At 32.0% G+C, this 16,534-nt stretch overlaps 1 protein-coding gene across 12 annotated transcripts in view; it reads right to left on the bottom strand.

Annotated features, from left to right (window-relative positions):
• The window catches only part of DLG1 (discs large MAGUK scaffold protein 1), a 288,831-nt gene that overhangs the window by 38,649 nt on the left and 233,648 nt on the right, over positions 1 to 16,534 (bottom strand). For 8 of the 12 annotated variants that reach the window (XM_068546486.1, XM_068546482.1, XM_068546490.1 and 5 more), the window contains 4 exons: positions 15,386 to 15,500; positions 10,226 to 10,402; positions 7,037 to 7,106; positions 3,140 to 3,239 (listed from right to left, as the gene is read on the bottom strand). In XM_068546486.1, the coding sequence (XP_068402587.1) occupies positions 3,140 to 3,239; positions 7,037 to 7,106; positions 10,226 to 10,402; positions 15,386 to 15,500 (462 nt within the window). Of the gene's footprint in view, positions 1 to 2,414; positions 2,449 to 3,139; positions 3,240 to 7,036; positions 7,107 to 10,225; positions 10,403 to 15,385; positions 15,501 to 16,534 lie in introns of all 12 variants that reach the window. The other 4 variants (XM_068546488.1, XM_068546492.1, XM_068546489.1 and 1 more) reach the window with 2 other exon arrangements.

The raw sequence follows: 16,534 nt of genomic DNA, 5'->3' as shown, positions 1-16,534 counted from the left end.
GAATTTTTTCAAAATTGCCTTCTAAAAGCTGCACAGATTTCTATTTCTAGCTTTTTACAAGTATGATAATTTAGTTGTATCCTCCCAGATTTCCATCATACTTTAATTAGTTCTGTTAGTCAAAATTAGGTTTGGAAAGGCAATTTCTATTATTGTTTCGTCTACTGTCAACAGGATAAATCAATAATTTATTTGATCCTCGTCTTTGCAGAAGCACTGAATTCTTGTCTATGAAAAGTATTCTAGGGTACCACTTTTGTTTCCCTCTCTGCTCTTTAATTAAATACCCTACTTTTTCATAGGTTGTGTGAAATTACACGCAGGTGTACATCTTTCTTGATATTCAGTGTTATTCCACATCTCTTCAACAGGTTTATCTGGAATAATTTGTCCTTCTGTTTTCAGTCCCTTCATGAGTCCTGTTCCAGCAAGGCTTAATGAATACCAATATGAGGTCACATTTATTTTCTTACATTAAAATCACACAGGATTTTGCTTAGTTTTTTCCCTGTATCCTGAACTTTAGAATATAGATAACTGAGATCTTAAATAATGCCCTTAACCCACTCTTCTTCCCAGTATTTTCTACTGTATAATAATGAGCATCTTGTCAGCTGCTAGTAATGTTTTATGTGATAACCTCCATCATATCCAGTTTAGAATTTTACTGATATTTTTCTGCCTCCGTCAACCTTTTCTAAATAAAATCTTTTTGATCTGATCAAGTTACCACGTGAATAAATTCTTTCAGTTCTTGTGAGATGAAGCACAGAAACCTACTATTCAAGGGATCTTAAGTCACTGACCAGAAAATTAAATCAACGACATTGGTAATCAGTTATCATTTTTCATTTGTTTCTCTTCCCAAGTCTCAAACCTCAATTAAAATGAGAGATGAAAATACGATGTGGTCAAGGTGTAGTTTTCTATTATAAAAATATCAATGCAGGAACCAAATTCTTCATTTAGTTCCTTTTTCCATGAGCTTTCCATAGTTCTCTGATGACTCAACAGGTAACAAAAATATGTGGGTTCATTTGATGATCCACACCACCTCATGATCATTCTCAAAATAAATTCTATAGCATTAAGAATCTGTGGAAATATTTTCCAAGTTTCTGAAGATTTCACTGATAATTTTTCCCAAAGGTAAAAGATTAAAAAAGGGTGCCAACTAGTGATAGTAAATTTGTGGCTCTTGCCAGATCCTAAAAAGGCAAATGCATAAATAATAAAGTGTGTGTAATAGAAATAATTACATATAAAGCATACTGCTTTCAATCTAATATAAACCTTTAATTGTTAAAGTTGAAATAAAAGTCAAGTACCTATAGTTAAGGTTAAAAGTCAAGTTAGCATTAATCAGGAAAAAAAAATCTGTGAAATTTAATGTTTATTAAGGTAAACTTAGAAAGTTAAAAGATATTGGCTATATCCTTAATGGTCAATGAATTGTGAAGAAATAAGTTTTAATAATGCTTAATAATGCTTAATAATGCAAACGGAAACAACTACTTAGAAAAAAACTTTAGCCTAAAAGATTACTTCTATGAGTCATTGTCACCTGAAAGAACTTAGTAATATTTGGTAAAATTTCACATTTAATCAATTTGTAAACATTCACATTTAAAATTTTGTTTGCTAAAATGACTTCTTGTTTCATTCACTCATTCCAACATTTATTAAATGACTCCTACATTATCAGACTCTGTACCAAGCTTTATATGAAGATTAAGTACTAGCTAGAAAATTAAACAAGAACAACACACACAAAAAAACTCCCCCCAAACAGAGACAACACCTTGGTTAAAGAAAAAACAAAGGATAATATTTCTTATAATTCTTTTCATAACTTACAACTTCCTTAAAAAAAGATATACAATTTACCTACTACATAGACTGCTACTTGAACTTGAGTTCTACAATTCTTCTTTAATATTTAAGGCCTATTGTGTTTTATAGTTTCACCTTATAGCAATGCTTTTCTAACACAGGCTCAAAGCAATTTTAACTTGTTTTAACAAAAAAAAGGGGGGGGACATAAAACTGTAAGGAAGATTATATTCTACCTTCTAATAATGAGGGCAGATAGCAGTATTTTAAAAAACATTAAAAGTCTTTCTTCATATTTAAAAAATTCCTAGAGAAAGTAATTGCCATAAAAATTACAAAAAGGAAAATATAATTATGAGCAGTTTTTCAAATGACATGTGAAAAATGGAGAAAAATAAAAGGTGTGTATTACAGAAATAAAAATCCCAAGCATATTATTAACATGAAGAATCTAAAAGCAATCTAAATCATACACCTCCTCATGCCAGAAGGGCGCTACCATGAATCTCAAAATGTATCTGAAAAAGGTAGGTCTGTAGATGGAGGTTAAAAAATAACTTGGGAGTATTTTAATCACTTACTCAGGCCTTTTGATCCCATGTCGTCAGGGATCTCCTGTAGAGAGTAGTTCCCAGAGAGCAAGCAATAAAAAGATAATCAAAGAAAATAGTTGTCAGTAATGCATAAAATTGGTGCTACAATAAGAGACAGTTCCAAGACCATTACAGGTGCACGTATCTTACAGAGCATTTTTGTGTATTTCTGAAAGTTTAAAATAAGCTAGCAGCTAGATATAATCTAATAAAAGAATGAAAGTTTTATATGAGAAGCTGATTAGAGTAGAGAAGCAAAAATTTTGACTATTTCTTGCTATTTTAAAAGTAAAATTCAGATTGTCTACATATACTGAAGAAATGGGATAAAACGGAATGATTTGAGATAATCTATTATCAAAGATTGGCAATGTTATACCTAGAAATCAATAAGTAGCTTCTCAGGTACCCATGTTTTTCCTCTAAAATATTTTTTTGAGAGTATAAGTGTTTCTTATAAGAACCTTTACATAAAAAAATTCTATTTTAAACATAGCTTAAAAATACCATTTACTTTAAATTAAGAATTCCTAAGGTGCTAGAAAAAGTTAAGATTGGTATGCAAATTAATTTATGCCTGTTAAATTGTCCCTACTTAAGACAAATAGTAACCTGTTGCAGCTCTTGAAACTGTCTCCATGGTAACAACCAACTGCAGGGCAGTAGGTCCCTCTACATTTATCTTCAGTTGACCACTGGATCCACATACTTACGGTCAGCATCACTTGTTTCCTGCTCACTCTGGTCCTTGTTCTTGTAGAAGGGGAATTTTCGGGAAAAGAGGTTCTTTTTACGCTTGTCATTGAATGACTGCTGAAGAAGAGAAGGAGGGGCAAAACAAAGGGATGTCTACTGTCTGTGTGTACAAAGGCCCAGCCTAGTAGCTCTGTGAAAGCTGACTCTTGTGACCACAGTGTGCAGTTTGTATATGAATTTTGCTTTAATCACATACACAGTGAATTTTTAATTTAGTATTAACTGCTCTAATTCTAATATTTTATAACTGAAAACACAGAAAAATTTCAAGAGTATAATTCATTGATACCTAAAAATAAGGAGGAAGTGTTATTTGATAAAAAAGGGAAGAGTAAATCAGATTAGCTACTACTATAGTCCAAATCAAGCTTGCATCTGTTCATATCAATCCATATTTTTCTAGATTTCCAAGTATTAGGTGCTCTACAGCAAAAGTTATTACTTTAGCTGTTCAAATATTTTAAATTTTCCTTTCCTTCATTTTCCTTTGGCTTTAGCACATTTTTTCCCTTTCTCTCTCTCTTTTTTTTGTGGCTCCAACAAACTAACAAAAAGCCACTACTAAAAAAGAGAACCAAAACAACTGAGCAAGTTGCTAGTGCTGAATATTTAAAAACAAATCTTTTTTTTTTTAAAAGAAGAGAATTAGGATAACTAAACGCTTATCAGAAAATGGGAAGAAAACTAAGACGTGTCCATCAAGCACAGAGTCCAGCAAAAGAATTATCAATGCTATCTAACCAAGGAAGAAGAGTCAACTCTCCTGGCCAATTTAAATGGCATCATAACTCATTTATTAGCCTTTAAGCTCTACCATATTATCTATTTTTAAAGTATATATAAATAAAATAGAACCAAATTCAATTCATTAGCACCATGTCCTGAATAGGGAATAAAAAGTTTGGTGCTCATAATGTCAAAGAGGCAATTAAAAATCTAGTAGTTTATACATAATTGCTATGACAGCTGATGTGACGTCCCTTGTTGCACAGATGTCTGAGACAAGTTTTTTCCCTTCTTGAATGTCCCATTTGTGCATTCACACTTTTAAAAGCAGGTAGCACACAGAAAGATGAGGCTAAAGAGGAACAGCTTCTGTAATTTGTCACAGGCACCCATGTCTTGAAGGAAATGGCCTTGCCTACCAGTGACAATAGGAATTATAATTTTTATTATTTTTTAAAGTGGGAACAATATAAAGGATAGAAATTCTGTTCTAATTTTTCTTGCGTTTATCCATGTCATAAGATGCTATCAATATTGTGAAGTATATCAACACCAGGCAGTACTTTTTTCTGGCGTGCCGGTATTTTTAGTCATGTGATGCCAGGTGATTAAGGTGATGAAATGGATTAAAGTGACTTTTTTAGCTCAAATTCTATTACTTGAAAAGATTTGTTTTGGTAAGAATCTTTACAAAAACTTTCATTTTTATCTTTTTCATATCAATAATTCAAAATTAATAAGTTCATAGTCATTAGACAAGCAGACTGTCTTGATATCAATCTTAAAATCTGAAGGCTCAGATAACCCTAAGCAGAAGTTAAAAATTAAGTTGAGAAAAAAATACTGTGGAGAAATCTAAGCTTATAATTGTTTTATAAACTGTCAAGTAGCATTACCTGAATAAAAATCTTTGCTTGAATCCAAATTTTAGAAAAGAGAAAGAGAAGAAAACAAGTTTCAATAGAGAAAAATTTATGGTAATCTAATTTATGGAAGGACTAAGTCTTTTTGTTCATGACAATCATTGATTTTGAATTTAGTAATAATTTTTATGCTAACTGATAAAACTGATACATTTTTAATAAAAGGTTATTTACCTCTCCTACTGCATATATAGTGGTCAGAGTCAGTTTCACAGCAAACAACCAAAAGAAACATGAAGTTTAAAATGTTTTGATTTTTGATATCTTTTGCAGTTAGCCAAAATGAGATATCGTAAAGATATCATAATATAGGACAGAAAGAAATGCTTGTTAGTTAAGAAATGTATTAACTGTATTACATCTAACATCCTGCAGGTGAAGAATTTATTAAAAGTGAAAAATAGCACAAGCAAACAGGACAAAAATGTGTAGGGAAAACACAAAACTGAAGAAACATACTAACTCTAGTTCCTTTTTATTTTCAATACAAAACAATCTGTTTAATTACTTATTGTTATTAATGCTATATTGCAAGAGAGTATAATAAATATGAGGACTGATAAAATATTACAAATTCATGAAACATATATCAAATATCTAAACATATAATTTCCATATGTAGTATTTCAAAATAGCTGAATGAATGTTAAAAATGTTAATGAGAAACTGAAATGTTTTAAAAAAGTCTGTATTGGAAACAAAGTCCATAACCCACCATATAAGGAAAGGAAAAGAAGAGCTTAGAATGGGAAATGGTATTACAGAGAGAAACGCAGTTCTGTATCAATGGCAAGCGTATTTTTACCCCACTCAGTATCATGCATACTTTTGGTGCTGTGTTAGAACACAGTGACTGTGTATAAAGTTGGTTATAGTCAACAAACAAGACTAAGATTTAAATATGTCGTTAATTCAGTTAACTTCTTACAGTTTGAAAGAAAAGTTACAACATGCAACCTCTTTTACAATACACTGACAGTATATTTTACTAAAATACTTTAAAAGACATATAAAACAAGCACAAAAACCATTGTATACATTTCAAATACTCAGCATTTACTTGGGATTTTTTCCTCCAAAGATTTTCTATTTTAAATATTGCTTCAGATTATACTATATAATTTCGTATTTTCTGAAAGGTACAAGTAAATTTTAAAGGAATTTATCATTTCTAAAATAACTGAATGCATTATATATAATTTACTCAGATTTAATTTCTTTGATCAAGGGTCATATTCCTTTAAAATTTTAAAGCTTTAAGTCTGAGTGCTTAGTGATATCAGACATGTACAAAGAGTAGGGTTAATTTATTTGCTGAGTTAACTTTCCATATTCATTTGAAATTTGATCAAAAGATGTATAAAAGTTTTGCTTTAGATAAAAAAACCCCAAAACACAAAACATTGCTATAAATAGTATTTCAACACAACATGTGTTTCAGCATTTTCTTCAGGCCTATTGCTAGAATATTCCATTGCACTAATTACACACATACTATAGGGTGAAGCCTGTGATATCATCCATTGACATCCACTAGATTCAAGAAGGACAAAGTAAATGAAAACAAAAACACGTCTAAAATATATATAAAAGAATTCTGATATATTTCTTTGATATATTTCTTGATATATTTCCTACAAAGTCCTCCTCTTGACTGTCCCTTTCTTTATTCCCTTAAGATAAAAATTCATACTGATTTAAACATTTAAAAGATGGATTTTATTAGTGAGTAATATTAGCAATAAATGGGGAAAAAATAAGAAAATTTCCATAAATTCGCTTGCAAAAACCCGTAAACTTACATTATGAACTAATTAATAGTTTTGGGAAGGCCTATTTTCTCAGATGTATTATTTATTAGCTTCATGACTAATACTGGTGACACACATTTATAGTTAATTGTTCATCTGAGTGAAGGCTGAATTCATTTCATTTATAAAAATAACGACCAAAAGTATGTTGTTAAGAATATATCAAACGACAGTTTTGATAATTTGGAAAAATCTGTGAAATGGATGCTTTAAGTTAATAAATTGTTTACTTTAGCATATCTACTATTGTAGGCCACCACAGCAAGAGCAGTTGATAGTTAATTCTTATGGCAAAATCCTTCTCATTTTAATAATGTGCCTCAAACAAGAATTATGAAAAGGCCTATTACCTTCAATTATTAATTTCTAGAAATAATAGATTTCACATACTCACCCCTTTATCTCCTCTGGCTTTAGAATTGAATTTCACTGTTTTTAATCGGGCTCGTTCTTTCTTCTCAACCCTGGCAAAGCACAGATTATTTTTTAAGTATAATAAACATATCTAAAGCTCTAACTAGAAATCATCAGAACTGAGACTTTAATATGGAGCATTTTATATTCTAAAGCCTTCAGAAGTCATCTGAATCCCATAATTTATAAGAAATTATGAGAAATGAAATACAGGGCTCATTTTATTATGAAACAAAACCACTTGTGAAATATCAAAATACAGTACAAGTATGTGTACTTATATATACACTCTACTCCATAATTACACTGAAATTATGAAGCACCACTTCTGAGTTTAGCTATTTTCCAGGTTTCCATTTGTTTTGTTGTTTAAATGTTATATTAGCATGGAACACATATGCTAAAAACTCAGTGTTACAGAGAAAGCAGATGGGGTAAAATATTAACTGATGAAAGTAGGTGAAGGATATGTGGGTGTTCTAAGTACTATTCTTGCATTTCTCTTATTTTTCTATAGCTCTGAAATTTTTGAAAATAAAAAGGAGGGAAATAAAAAAAATTAAGCTTAATTCCAATGATATAGTTGTGTAAATACATAAAGTAACCAATTATAGTGTACGAAATAGAGAGTTTTTTAAGAAAATATTTATTTATTTATTTGGCTGTGCTGGGTCTTAGTTGAGGCACGCAGGATCTTTGTTGTGACATGCAGTATCTTTTAGTTGTGGCATGTGGGATCTTTAGTTGTGGCATGTGGGATCTTTAGTTGTAGCATGCAGGATCTTTAGTTGCAGCATGCAAACTCTTAGTTGCGGCATGTGGGATCCAGCTCCCTGACCGGGGATAGAACCCAGGCCCCCTATTTTGGGAGTGCAGAGTCTTAGCCACTGGACCACCAGGGAAGTCCCCAAAATACAGTTTTAAAGTATCTTTGGGAGGATATAGAAGAACTGGTAACCTTAGTTATCCCTAAGAAGGTGAAATGGGTGCTTGGGGAACAGAGTTAAGAGATAGCCTGTATAGCTTTTAAATCTTTTGAATTTTAAACCTTGTTAAAAATGTTACCTTTGAAATAAGCAAGCAAACAAAACTACAACAAATGTACAATCTACAATTGTGTAGATTGTAACACCAATATGAATCGTGCAAAATTTCATATAAATTAAGCTTTACAAATCCTTGATTTCAACATAGCAATTATATTAGTATATAGCAGAAAAACGTACCGAAACAGCCTATGAATAAATGCATATCTTTATTTTTTATTATCTAGCTATACAGTTTTACCATGGGTACAGAAGAACCCTAGCAGTCATGGATTTAAAACTTGCTTTTTCTATTCCAGAGCAATCCTGAGGGTCCATGATATGAATAATTAATTTATAATTCTGCCTAGGCACTTACTGAGGGCACTGAAAAACTAACATTTAGTGAGGTAAACATTTACAGCTCAAAATGGCTTTGTTTTCTAATCATTATCTTGCTCGCTAAATAGTTGAGTGACTTCAATTGTGTTTATTTGTCAACACTGTTTCCAAAAGAAAGCTAAGAACTGTAGGAACTACAATTCCTTGTGCTATTATTAGACATAAAGAGGTCTAAGAAAGATATCATTCTATTTAAGAAAATACAAGTTTAGAATACACTGAAGAATGAAATGGCATAATTGGTTGTGATTTCATACTGCATTTTATGGAAGGAAAATTATATTCTATAATATTATTCATGAATTTGGGGATCTGTAGAGGTCTCAAGGTATATCTCATCTCTTTTATCACTTCTGGCTTCAAAATCCAACCTCACAGAATTTTTATACACAAAATGAAAAATATCTCTTTCCACCAAAGTCAGCTGTATTTCTCATTTGTTGCAAGCACATGTAAAACCTTTGCAAGATATAAGACTCCAAGGGATAAAGACAATTTTTAGGAACTCTGACCTTGATATTTAAGATGTGAGGTTTCTACTGACTCAACAAGGCACAGTGGAAGCATTTCTGGATTTAAAGTATACTACATTCTATTCCAGGAAAAAAGTTATGCAGCTGAGGGCTGCATTGCTAAAAGAGGAGTTGCCACCAAATGTAAGATCCAGCCAAATAGTTGGATCTTGCTAAAAATATGGATCTAGCCAACAACAGTCATAAATTCCAAAACCACAATTACAAACCTAGGCAATATCTTAACATTTCTACTCTTCAATGTCTAAAAACAGGTGTACAAATACAGATAAGGTAGAGAGGATTATAAACAGGCATATGATTTGGCATAAGTATCGATTTTAGAGACTCTTAACAAAATAAGTATAAGTCCAACTTATTAATAAGAAAAGAACAAGTTTATTACGTCATAAGCTTGACTTGAAGTGAATTAACTGGCTATAATAAACATTAATGTTTCATTGACAATTTTTACTGGCTATCTTAAAACTTTTAAGTTTTAGGCAATGATTTGGATGAATCAGATCTCATAAATAAGCTCTTTTGAGGAAATTATGAACTGATGTTTTAATACCTTTCCCATAGAAGTAGACACTGAATAGCATTTCATTGACCTTAGAGGGGGTTCTAAATTGGGATCACCCTTTTCAAAGACAATCTGCACTTAACCACTTTTGCCACTAGGTGGTAAGTACGTACCAGTGAGTGAATCACTACAATGAACAGTTAAAAGCAAAGAGGAAAGAGCAGTGAATGCATGGATACTTTTAAATTAAACAAGAAAACAGAGATGTGAAACACATTCTTAGATATTTCTAAAAATTTTGCATTTAGTTAAAATGCTTTCATTTTTTAAGTCTAGAGGAGGCAATTCACACAATCAAAACCCCTGGAAATTTAGGTTTTAACACCATCTACATAGGAAAACCACAGAGGCTTTTAATTCTCTCTCCCTCCACTGGTATAGATATATGGCACAGTGACTTAAAATATACTCATTTTGTTCTTAGCAACCAGTAGGAGCTTTAGAGAAGTTTCTATTTGGGGGCATCATATTCTCTTACTATGTCATTGGTTACAATATAAGGTGAATAAAATTAAATGGTTGTGAAACACAATATATAAAACCGAGCATAAAATCACCACTTCAGTAAAAGAAAATGAAAGAAACAGCAATTATTTATGTTGTCCAATTTTCAAGTGGTAAGACTGTAACAGACTTATATTTACCTGCGTTTACTGGGAATCACCCCAACTTCATCACTTTCACCATCTGGTGTAACCTGCCTGGCCTGCCACCATTCGTCATCAGAAGCATTAATAACATGGAGGATATCTCCAAATTTGAAGTTCAATCCCTGACTAGGAAGGCCACTGTCTTTAGTCTTGTCATAATCAAAAAGGGCCCTAGATTAAGAAGAAAAAAGTCCATAATTATTTCTTATAATGATATTATGAATATTAAATAAACAGGATCCTAAAAATATATATATAATCTGGGTAGATAATTAAACAATGTACCATGGTAGGCAGAATAATGCCAAGCTCAATTTTGCGCTATATTATTGGGTCGACCAAAAAGTTTGTTTGGGCTTTTCCGTGAGACGTTACAGAAAAGCCCGAACGATCTTTTCGGCCAACCCAATACAAGAAGACAATGAGACTAAAAAGAAACAGCAAAATTAACTTGTTATGTTAATAGATATACTACCTTATTTCTCTCAATACTGTATGAGAAATTAAAAAAAATACTTTTAGTACAATCCAGTGGCAACCTGTATTGAATTCTAAAATGAAGACAAATCTGGTCAGTAGTTCTAAATTAATAAAGTAAATATTAAAAGAGACTCTTCTCTTTATTTTGACTAGACACACTTGGGTAAACAAATTCCCTGATTGATCTGATTCATCATTTGTGGACTTTAAGACTAGATCAACAGAGTGATTATTTTCCCAGTTAACTATTCCTTTCATTTGTTCATAAAACTATAATTAATAGGGTTTTCAGAGTCAATAACAATGATGAAAACTAACTACAGATGACGATATGATGACTTTAACAGCTGCCAACCATCTTGGAAAAAATACTGTATCAATTTAATATAGTAATTGCAAAATGTCAGGTATATTTTAAAATTTGATAACAAGAAAATTGTGTCCTGATACTTAATTAGTGTACAATATTTAAGCAAATTAAATTCTTTTTCTTTAACATCTTTATTGGAGTATAATTGCTTTAGAATGGTGACAAATTAAATTCTTACATTCAAAAAACCTCTAACAAGAGTACAGGAAGGATCCCAAGAATTACATTTATAATACAATTTATTCATTCCTTTGTCCTAATTTGGCAATGGGAAATTAGGATACAAATCATATTCCTTTTCATGCTACCCAACTTTTAAGACTCTATCTCTTGAAGTAAAACTGAAGAGGGGTGAAATGATTTGATGGCTAAATGAATGAACTAGTTAATGGTTTTCAAATGTGTTCTTTCAAGACTTTTCAGTGGTTAACAGTGTGAAGGAAGTAGGTGAGAATCAAAAGTGGGAAGGCTTGCTTAAACATATATTAAAACATATCCAATACATTGGATTTTATTTGAAGAAAGAATTCTACAACTGTAAGATAAAGATTATAAATGATATAAATGCGAAGTCATTACCTCAATAAATTCTGAATACTAAGGAAACGTCTTTCTACTGGAAAAATATAGTTAACTTCAAATAATACAAAGGTTTGATATAGTTAGTAATTTACTAAATATTCATTTAAAAAGGTAATTAAGTAGATATGGCAAAGATACAGATGACAAAGATGATGAAGATACAAATAAACAGAATATAAAATAGCAAATAAAGTACCTTAAGAGGTAGAACAAATGCCACAGGATATTCAGAAAAGGGAAAATACTACATCGCAACATTTTTATGATCATAAATTAATCTTTTGAATTACAAAATCAACACAACTATATTACCGATGAGCAACGAAGAAATCACTCACAATCTCTACTCCCTATGTTAGCACTTAAACTTTGTCTTTTAGTACTCTGATTAATAAAAAAAAGGAACTCATGGAATACTTATTTGAGCTATTAATCATAAGAATATAATGAACACCTGTTAATCTACTCTCCAACCTAAGACTATACACAAAACTTTTATCAGTAACTTATATTCACCTATGTATTTTTCCCCTTGATCCTGTTTCCCTCAGATTAAGAGTTAAGCACTATTAGAAGGTAACCACCGTTCCGAATACAGTGTTTATTATTTCCTTGCTCCTTACCCTTTTTTGTTGGTTTGGTTTTATCACACACATATGGATGACTAAGTAATTATGTATGATTTTACCTGTTTCAGAGCTTTATAAAAAGGTACCATAGTGTATGTAGTCATTGGTAGCCTTAACTTTATTTTTACTTTTGAAATTAAAAATACATTTACTAAAAAGAACCATAAGACTTCTGGTTAACTATGGCAGATTGGCTACATGTATCTATAGGCATACCTCATTTTATTGTGCTTTACCTTATTGCACTTGCCAGATATTGTGGTTTGTTTTTTTTTTTACAAATTGAAGGTTTTGTGGCAACCCTGTATTGGGACGGCATAACCCTGTGGTAATCCCAAGTCTATTGGTATCATTTTTACGACATTTGCTCACTTCATGTCTCTATGTCACATTTTGGTAATTCTCCCAATATTTCAAACTTTTTCATTATTATTATATTTATTATGGTGATCTGTGATCGTTAACGTTACTATTGTAATCATTTTGGTGCATCACAAACCATGCTCTTATAAGATGGTAACTTAACTGATAAATGTGTGTGTTCTGACTGCTCTACCAACTGGCCCTTCCCCATCTCCCTCCCATCTCCTTGGGACTCCCTATTCCTTGAGACACAACAATATTGAAATTAGGCCAATTAATAGCCCTACAATGGCCTCTAAATGTTCACATGAAAGGAAGAGTTACAGGTCTCTCACTTTAAATCAGCTAGAAATGGTTAAGCTTAGTGAGGAAGGCATGTTGAAAGCCAAGATAGGCCAAAAACTAGGCTTCTTGCATCAAACGGTTAGCTAAGTAGAAAAAAATTGAAAGTGCTACTTGAGTAAACACAGGAATAATAAGAAAGTGAAACAGCCTTACTGCTGATACTGAGAAAGTTTTAGTGGTCTGGATAGAAGATCAAACCAGCCACAACATTCCTTTAAGCCAAAGTGTAATCCAGAGTAAGGCCCAAACTCTCTTCAATTCCATGAAGGCTGAGAGAGGTGAGGAAGCTGCAGAAAAGTTCGAAGCTAGCAGAGGTTGGTTCATAAGGTTTCAGGAAAGAAGCCATCTCCGTTAACATAGAAGTGCAAGGTAAAGCAGCAAGTGCTGATGTAGAAGCTGCAACAAGTTATCCAGAAGATCTAAATAAGTAATGAAGGTGGTTACACTAAACAACAGATTTTTGATGTGGACAAAACAGCCTTATATTGGAAGAAGATGCCATCTAGAACTTTCATAGTTAGAGAGGAGTCAACGCCGGGCTTCCAAGCTTCAAAGGGCAGGCTGACTCTCTTGTTAGGGGCTAATGCAGCTGGTGAGTTTAAGTTAAGCCAATGCTCATTTACCATTCTGAAAATCCTACGGCTCTTAAGAATTATGCTAAATCTACTCTGCCTGTGCTATAGAAATGAAACAACAAAGCCTGGATGACACCACATTTGTTTACAACATGGTTTACTGAATATTTTAAGCACACTGTTGAGACCTACTGCTCAAAAAAAATTTTTTCTTTCAAAATATTACTGCTCATTGACAATGTACCTGGTCACCCAAGAGCTTTGATGGAAGTGTAAAATGAGATTAATGCTTTTTTCATGCCTGCTAAGACAACTTTCATTCTGTAGCCCATGTTTGACTTTCAAGACTTAACTAGTTATGATAGTGATTCCTCTGATGGATCTGGACAAAGTAAATTGAAAACCTCCCATAAAGGATTCACCATTCTAGATGCCATTAAGAACATTGGTGATTCATGGAAGAGGTCAAAATATCAGTATTAACAGGAGTTTGCAAGAAGTTGATTCCAATCCTCACTGATGACTTTGAGGGGTTTGAGACCTCAGCAGAGGAAGTAACTACAGATGTGAACCCACTCCTGGTGAAGATGCTGTGAAGATTATTGAAATGACAACAAGGGATGGAAATATTACATCAACTTAGTTGATAAAGCAGCGGCAGGATCTGAGAGAGCTGAGTGCAATTTTGAAAGAAGTTGACTGTGGGTAAAATGCTGTCAAATAGCGTTGCATGCTCCAGAGAAACCGTTCATGAACGGAAGAATCAGTCAGTTTGCAAACTTCACTGGTGTCTTATTTTTAGGAAACTGCCACAGCCACCCCAACCTCCAGCAACACCACCCTGATCAGTCAGCAGTCATCAATATGGAGGCAGGACCATCCATCAGCGAAAAAAAACTATGACTTGCATAAGGCTCATTGATGGTTAGCATTTTTAGCAATAAAATATTTTTAAATTGAGGTATGTATTTTTTTTAAAGACATAATTCTATTGCACATTTAACAGACGACAGTATAGTGTAAACATAACTTTTATATACACTGGGAAACCAAAAAATTTGTGACTCGCTTTATTGTGATATTCACTGTATTGCAGTGGTCTGGAACTAAACCTGCAAAATCTCTGAGGTAATGCTTGTATTTCCTTTCCATCCTGAAACTCACTAAAATGATGACAACACCACCACCACCACCAAAAACAAATACAAAAGAGAGATGACAAGAAGGAGGAAAGAGAGTTTAACATGGTTTTGGATGACGGTAAATTTAGCAGAGCAGAGGAAGCTCTAAATGGGGTGCCTGAAGAGAAGGATATTGAAACAAGATTTACTCCACGAGACCCTAGAAATGCTCACAAATTAGAGGTGTACACTATCCAGGTAGGCAGAGATAAATTACTGCCGTGAAAACAGAAGAACTGGTGGAAATTACTATAGAAATTAAATGTTACTCAAATGAAGAATACTTTATTATAAAAAGATACAGGTAAACAGAAGCGTTGGATGGTATGACATATCAAGCTACACTAGTCACCCAGTAAAATATCAACTTAAAAAATTTTCTGGTTTGTATTTATTTTGTCTTCCTTTATCATACTATTATTATTCAAGAGGTTATATAACTTTCATTAATAAAATTATAATAATATTCCAACACCTGAAAGACACACTATCAGGAAATCAATCATAAAAAAACATTTCCTTGGTTTGCAATACACTTTTCTATAGTAAAACTAAGTCATGGTGAAAAACCTGAAAGAATCTGCATGCATGCATAAAGACTGCAATAATTAGAAATTCAAAAAATTTACCTGACATAGAGGGATCGCTTCTGGCTAGTTCGAAGAGAACCTGAACCTGAGCTAATGCTACTATTCATCATCTGCTCCCGTAAGTCATGTATTTTGGCTTCAAAACGACTGTATTCTGATGGAAGAAAAAAGAGAAATAAATTCATATTTTATATTCTAAAAAAATAAGTTACTTGAAGATAAAGTATTAAATATGTAAGCTGTCTTATAATTGATTAAATGTGGTCAGAACCTTAGAAGAGTAATCTATACAAGATTTTGCCCAATATGCAAATTTTAAAACTTAACAATCTCTAAGTGTACCATGAATTAGAACTGGTTGAAAACAGTATTTTCAGTATGCTATTTTAAAGTTCGTATCACATTTAATAAAAGACAATTTCCATGCATCAAATAGCAGTATCAATTTTACTGTCGAATTTAACTGTAAATTTTAAAAAGTAGGATTTATTCTAATTTTTATACTTAAAAAAAGCCTAAAATAATTTATACTAGATGCTTTGTTTACTGATTTTTTTCTGTGAAGAAGTCAGCTAATCCTATATTTTCGAATTATAGAACTTGTGCAGGGTCAATAATATGCGAAAAATATGCCTTAATAAGTTAATAAATGAAATTAAATTTACTTCAACTCATTTTATAATTTATAAATTTTCAAAATGCTAAAATAAGATGCACAAAAGCAATCTGAAGGAATAAACATTTTATTTAAGATACTTTTTATACAAAAACAAGTATGATTTTGAAGATGGACTATTTTAAACTATATCATACATTAAAAGCTACAAAACCTATTAATAACAAAAAGTTTAAGCACTTTTTCAAAAATACTGCAATTACACGGTTATACACACTTATACCTTTTTCTCTATTTACAATAAACAACTAACAGACAAGTCAGATTCCATTAGATTTTCTTATAAAACCAGTCTTATAGCAAGAGCAAGTATCTTGTCTGGAGCGTGTGTAGTTTAAGGAGACAGAGTAAGAGTAAACATGATTATTGCTGAGTTACTCTTCCTTTCACCACAGTCATCAAGCTTGTTTTCTGGATACCAAGATTAAGGAACTGAAGCAACAATTCATCAAAAAACTCAGAAATATTTAAATGCTCACAATAATATGTAATAAAATATTTTTTATTGTCCT

Source organism: Eschrichtius robustus, chromosome 6 (genome assembly GCF_028021215.1).
Source record: "Eschrichtius robustus isolate mEscRob2 chromosome 6, mEscRob2.pri, whole genome shotgun sequence".
Lineage (NCBI taxonomy): Eukaryota > Metazoa > Chordata > Mammalia > Artiodactyla > Eschrichtiidae > Eschrichtius > Eschrichtius robustus.
The sequence above is the reverse complement of the archived record's forward strand: the minus strand, read 5'-3'. Positions and strand labels throughout refer to the sequence as shown.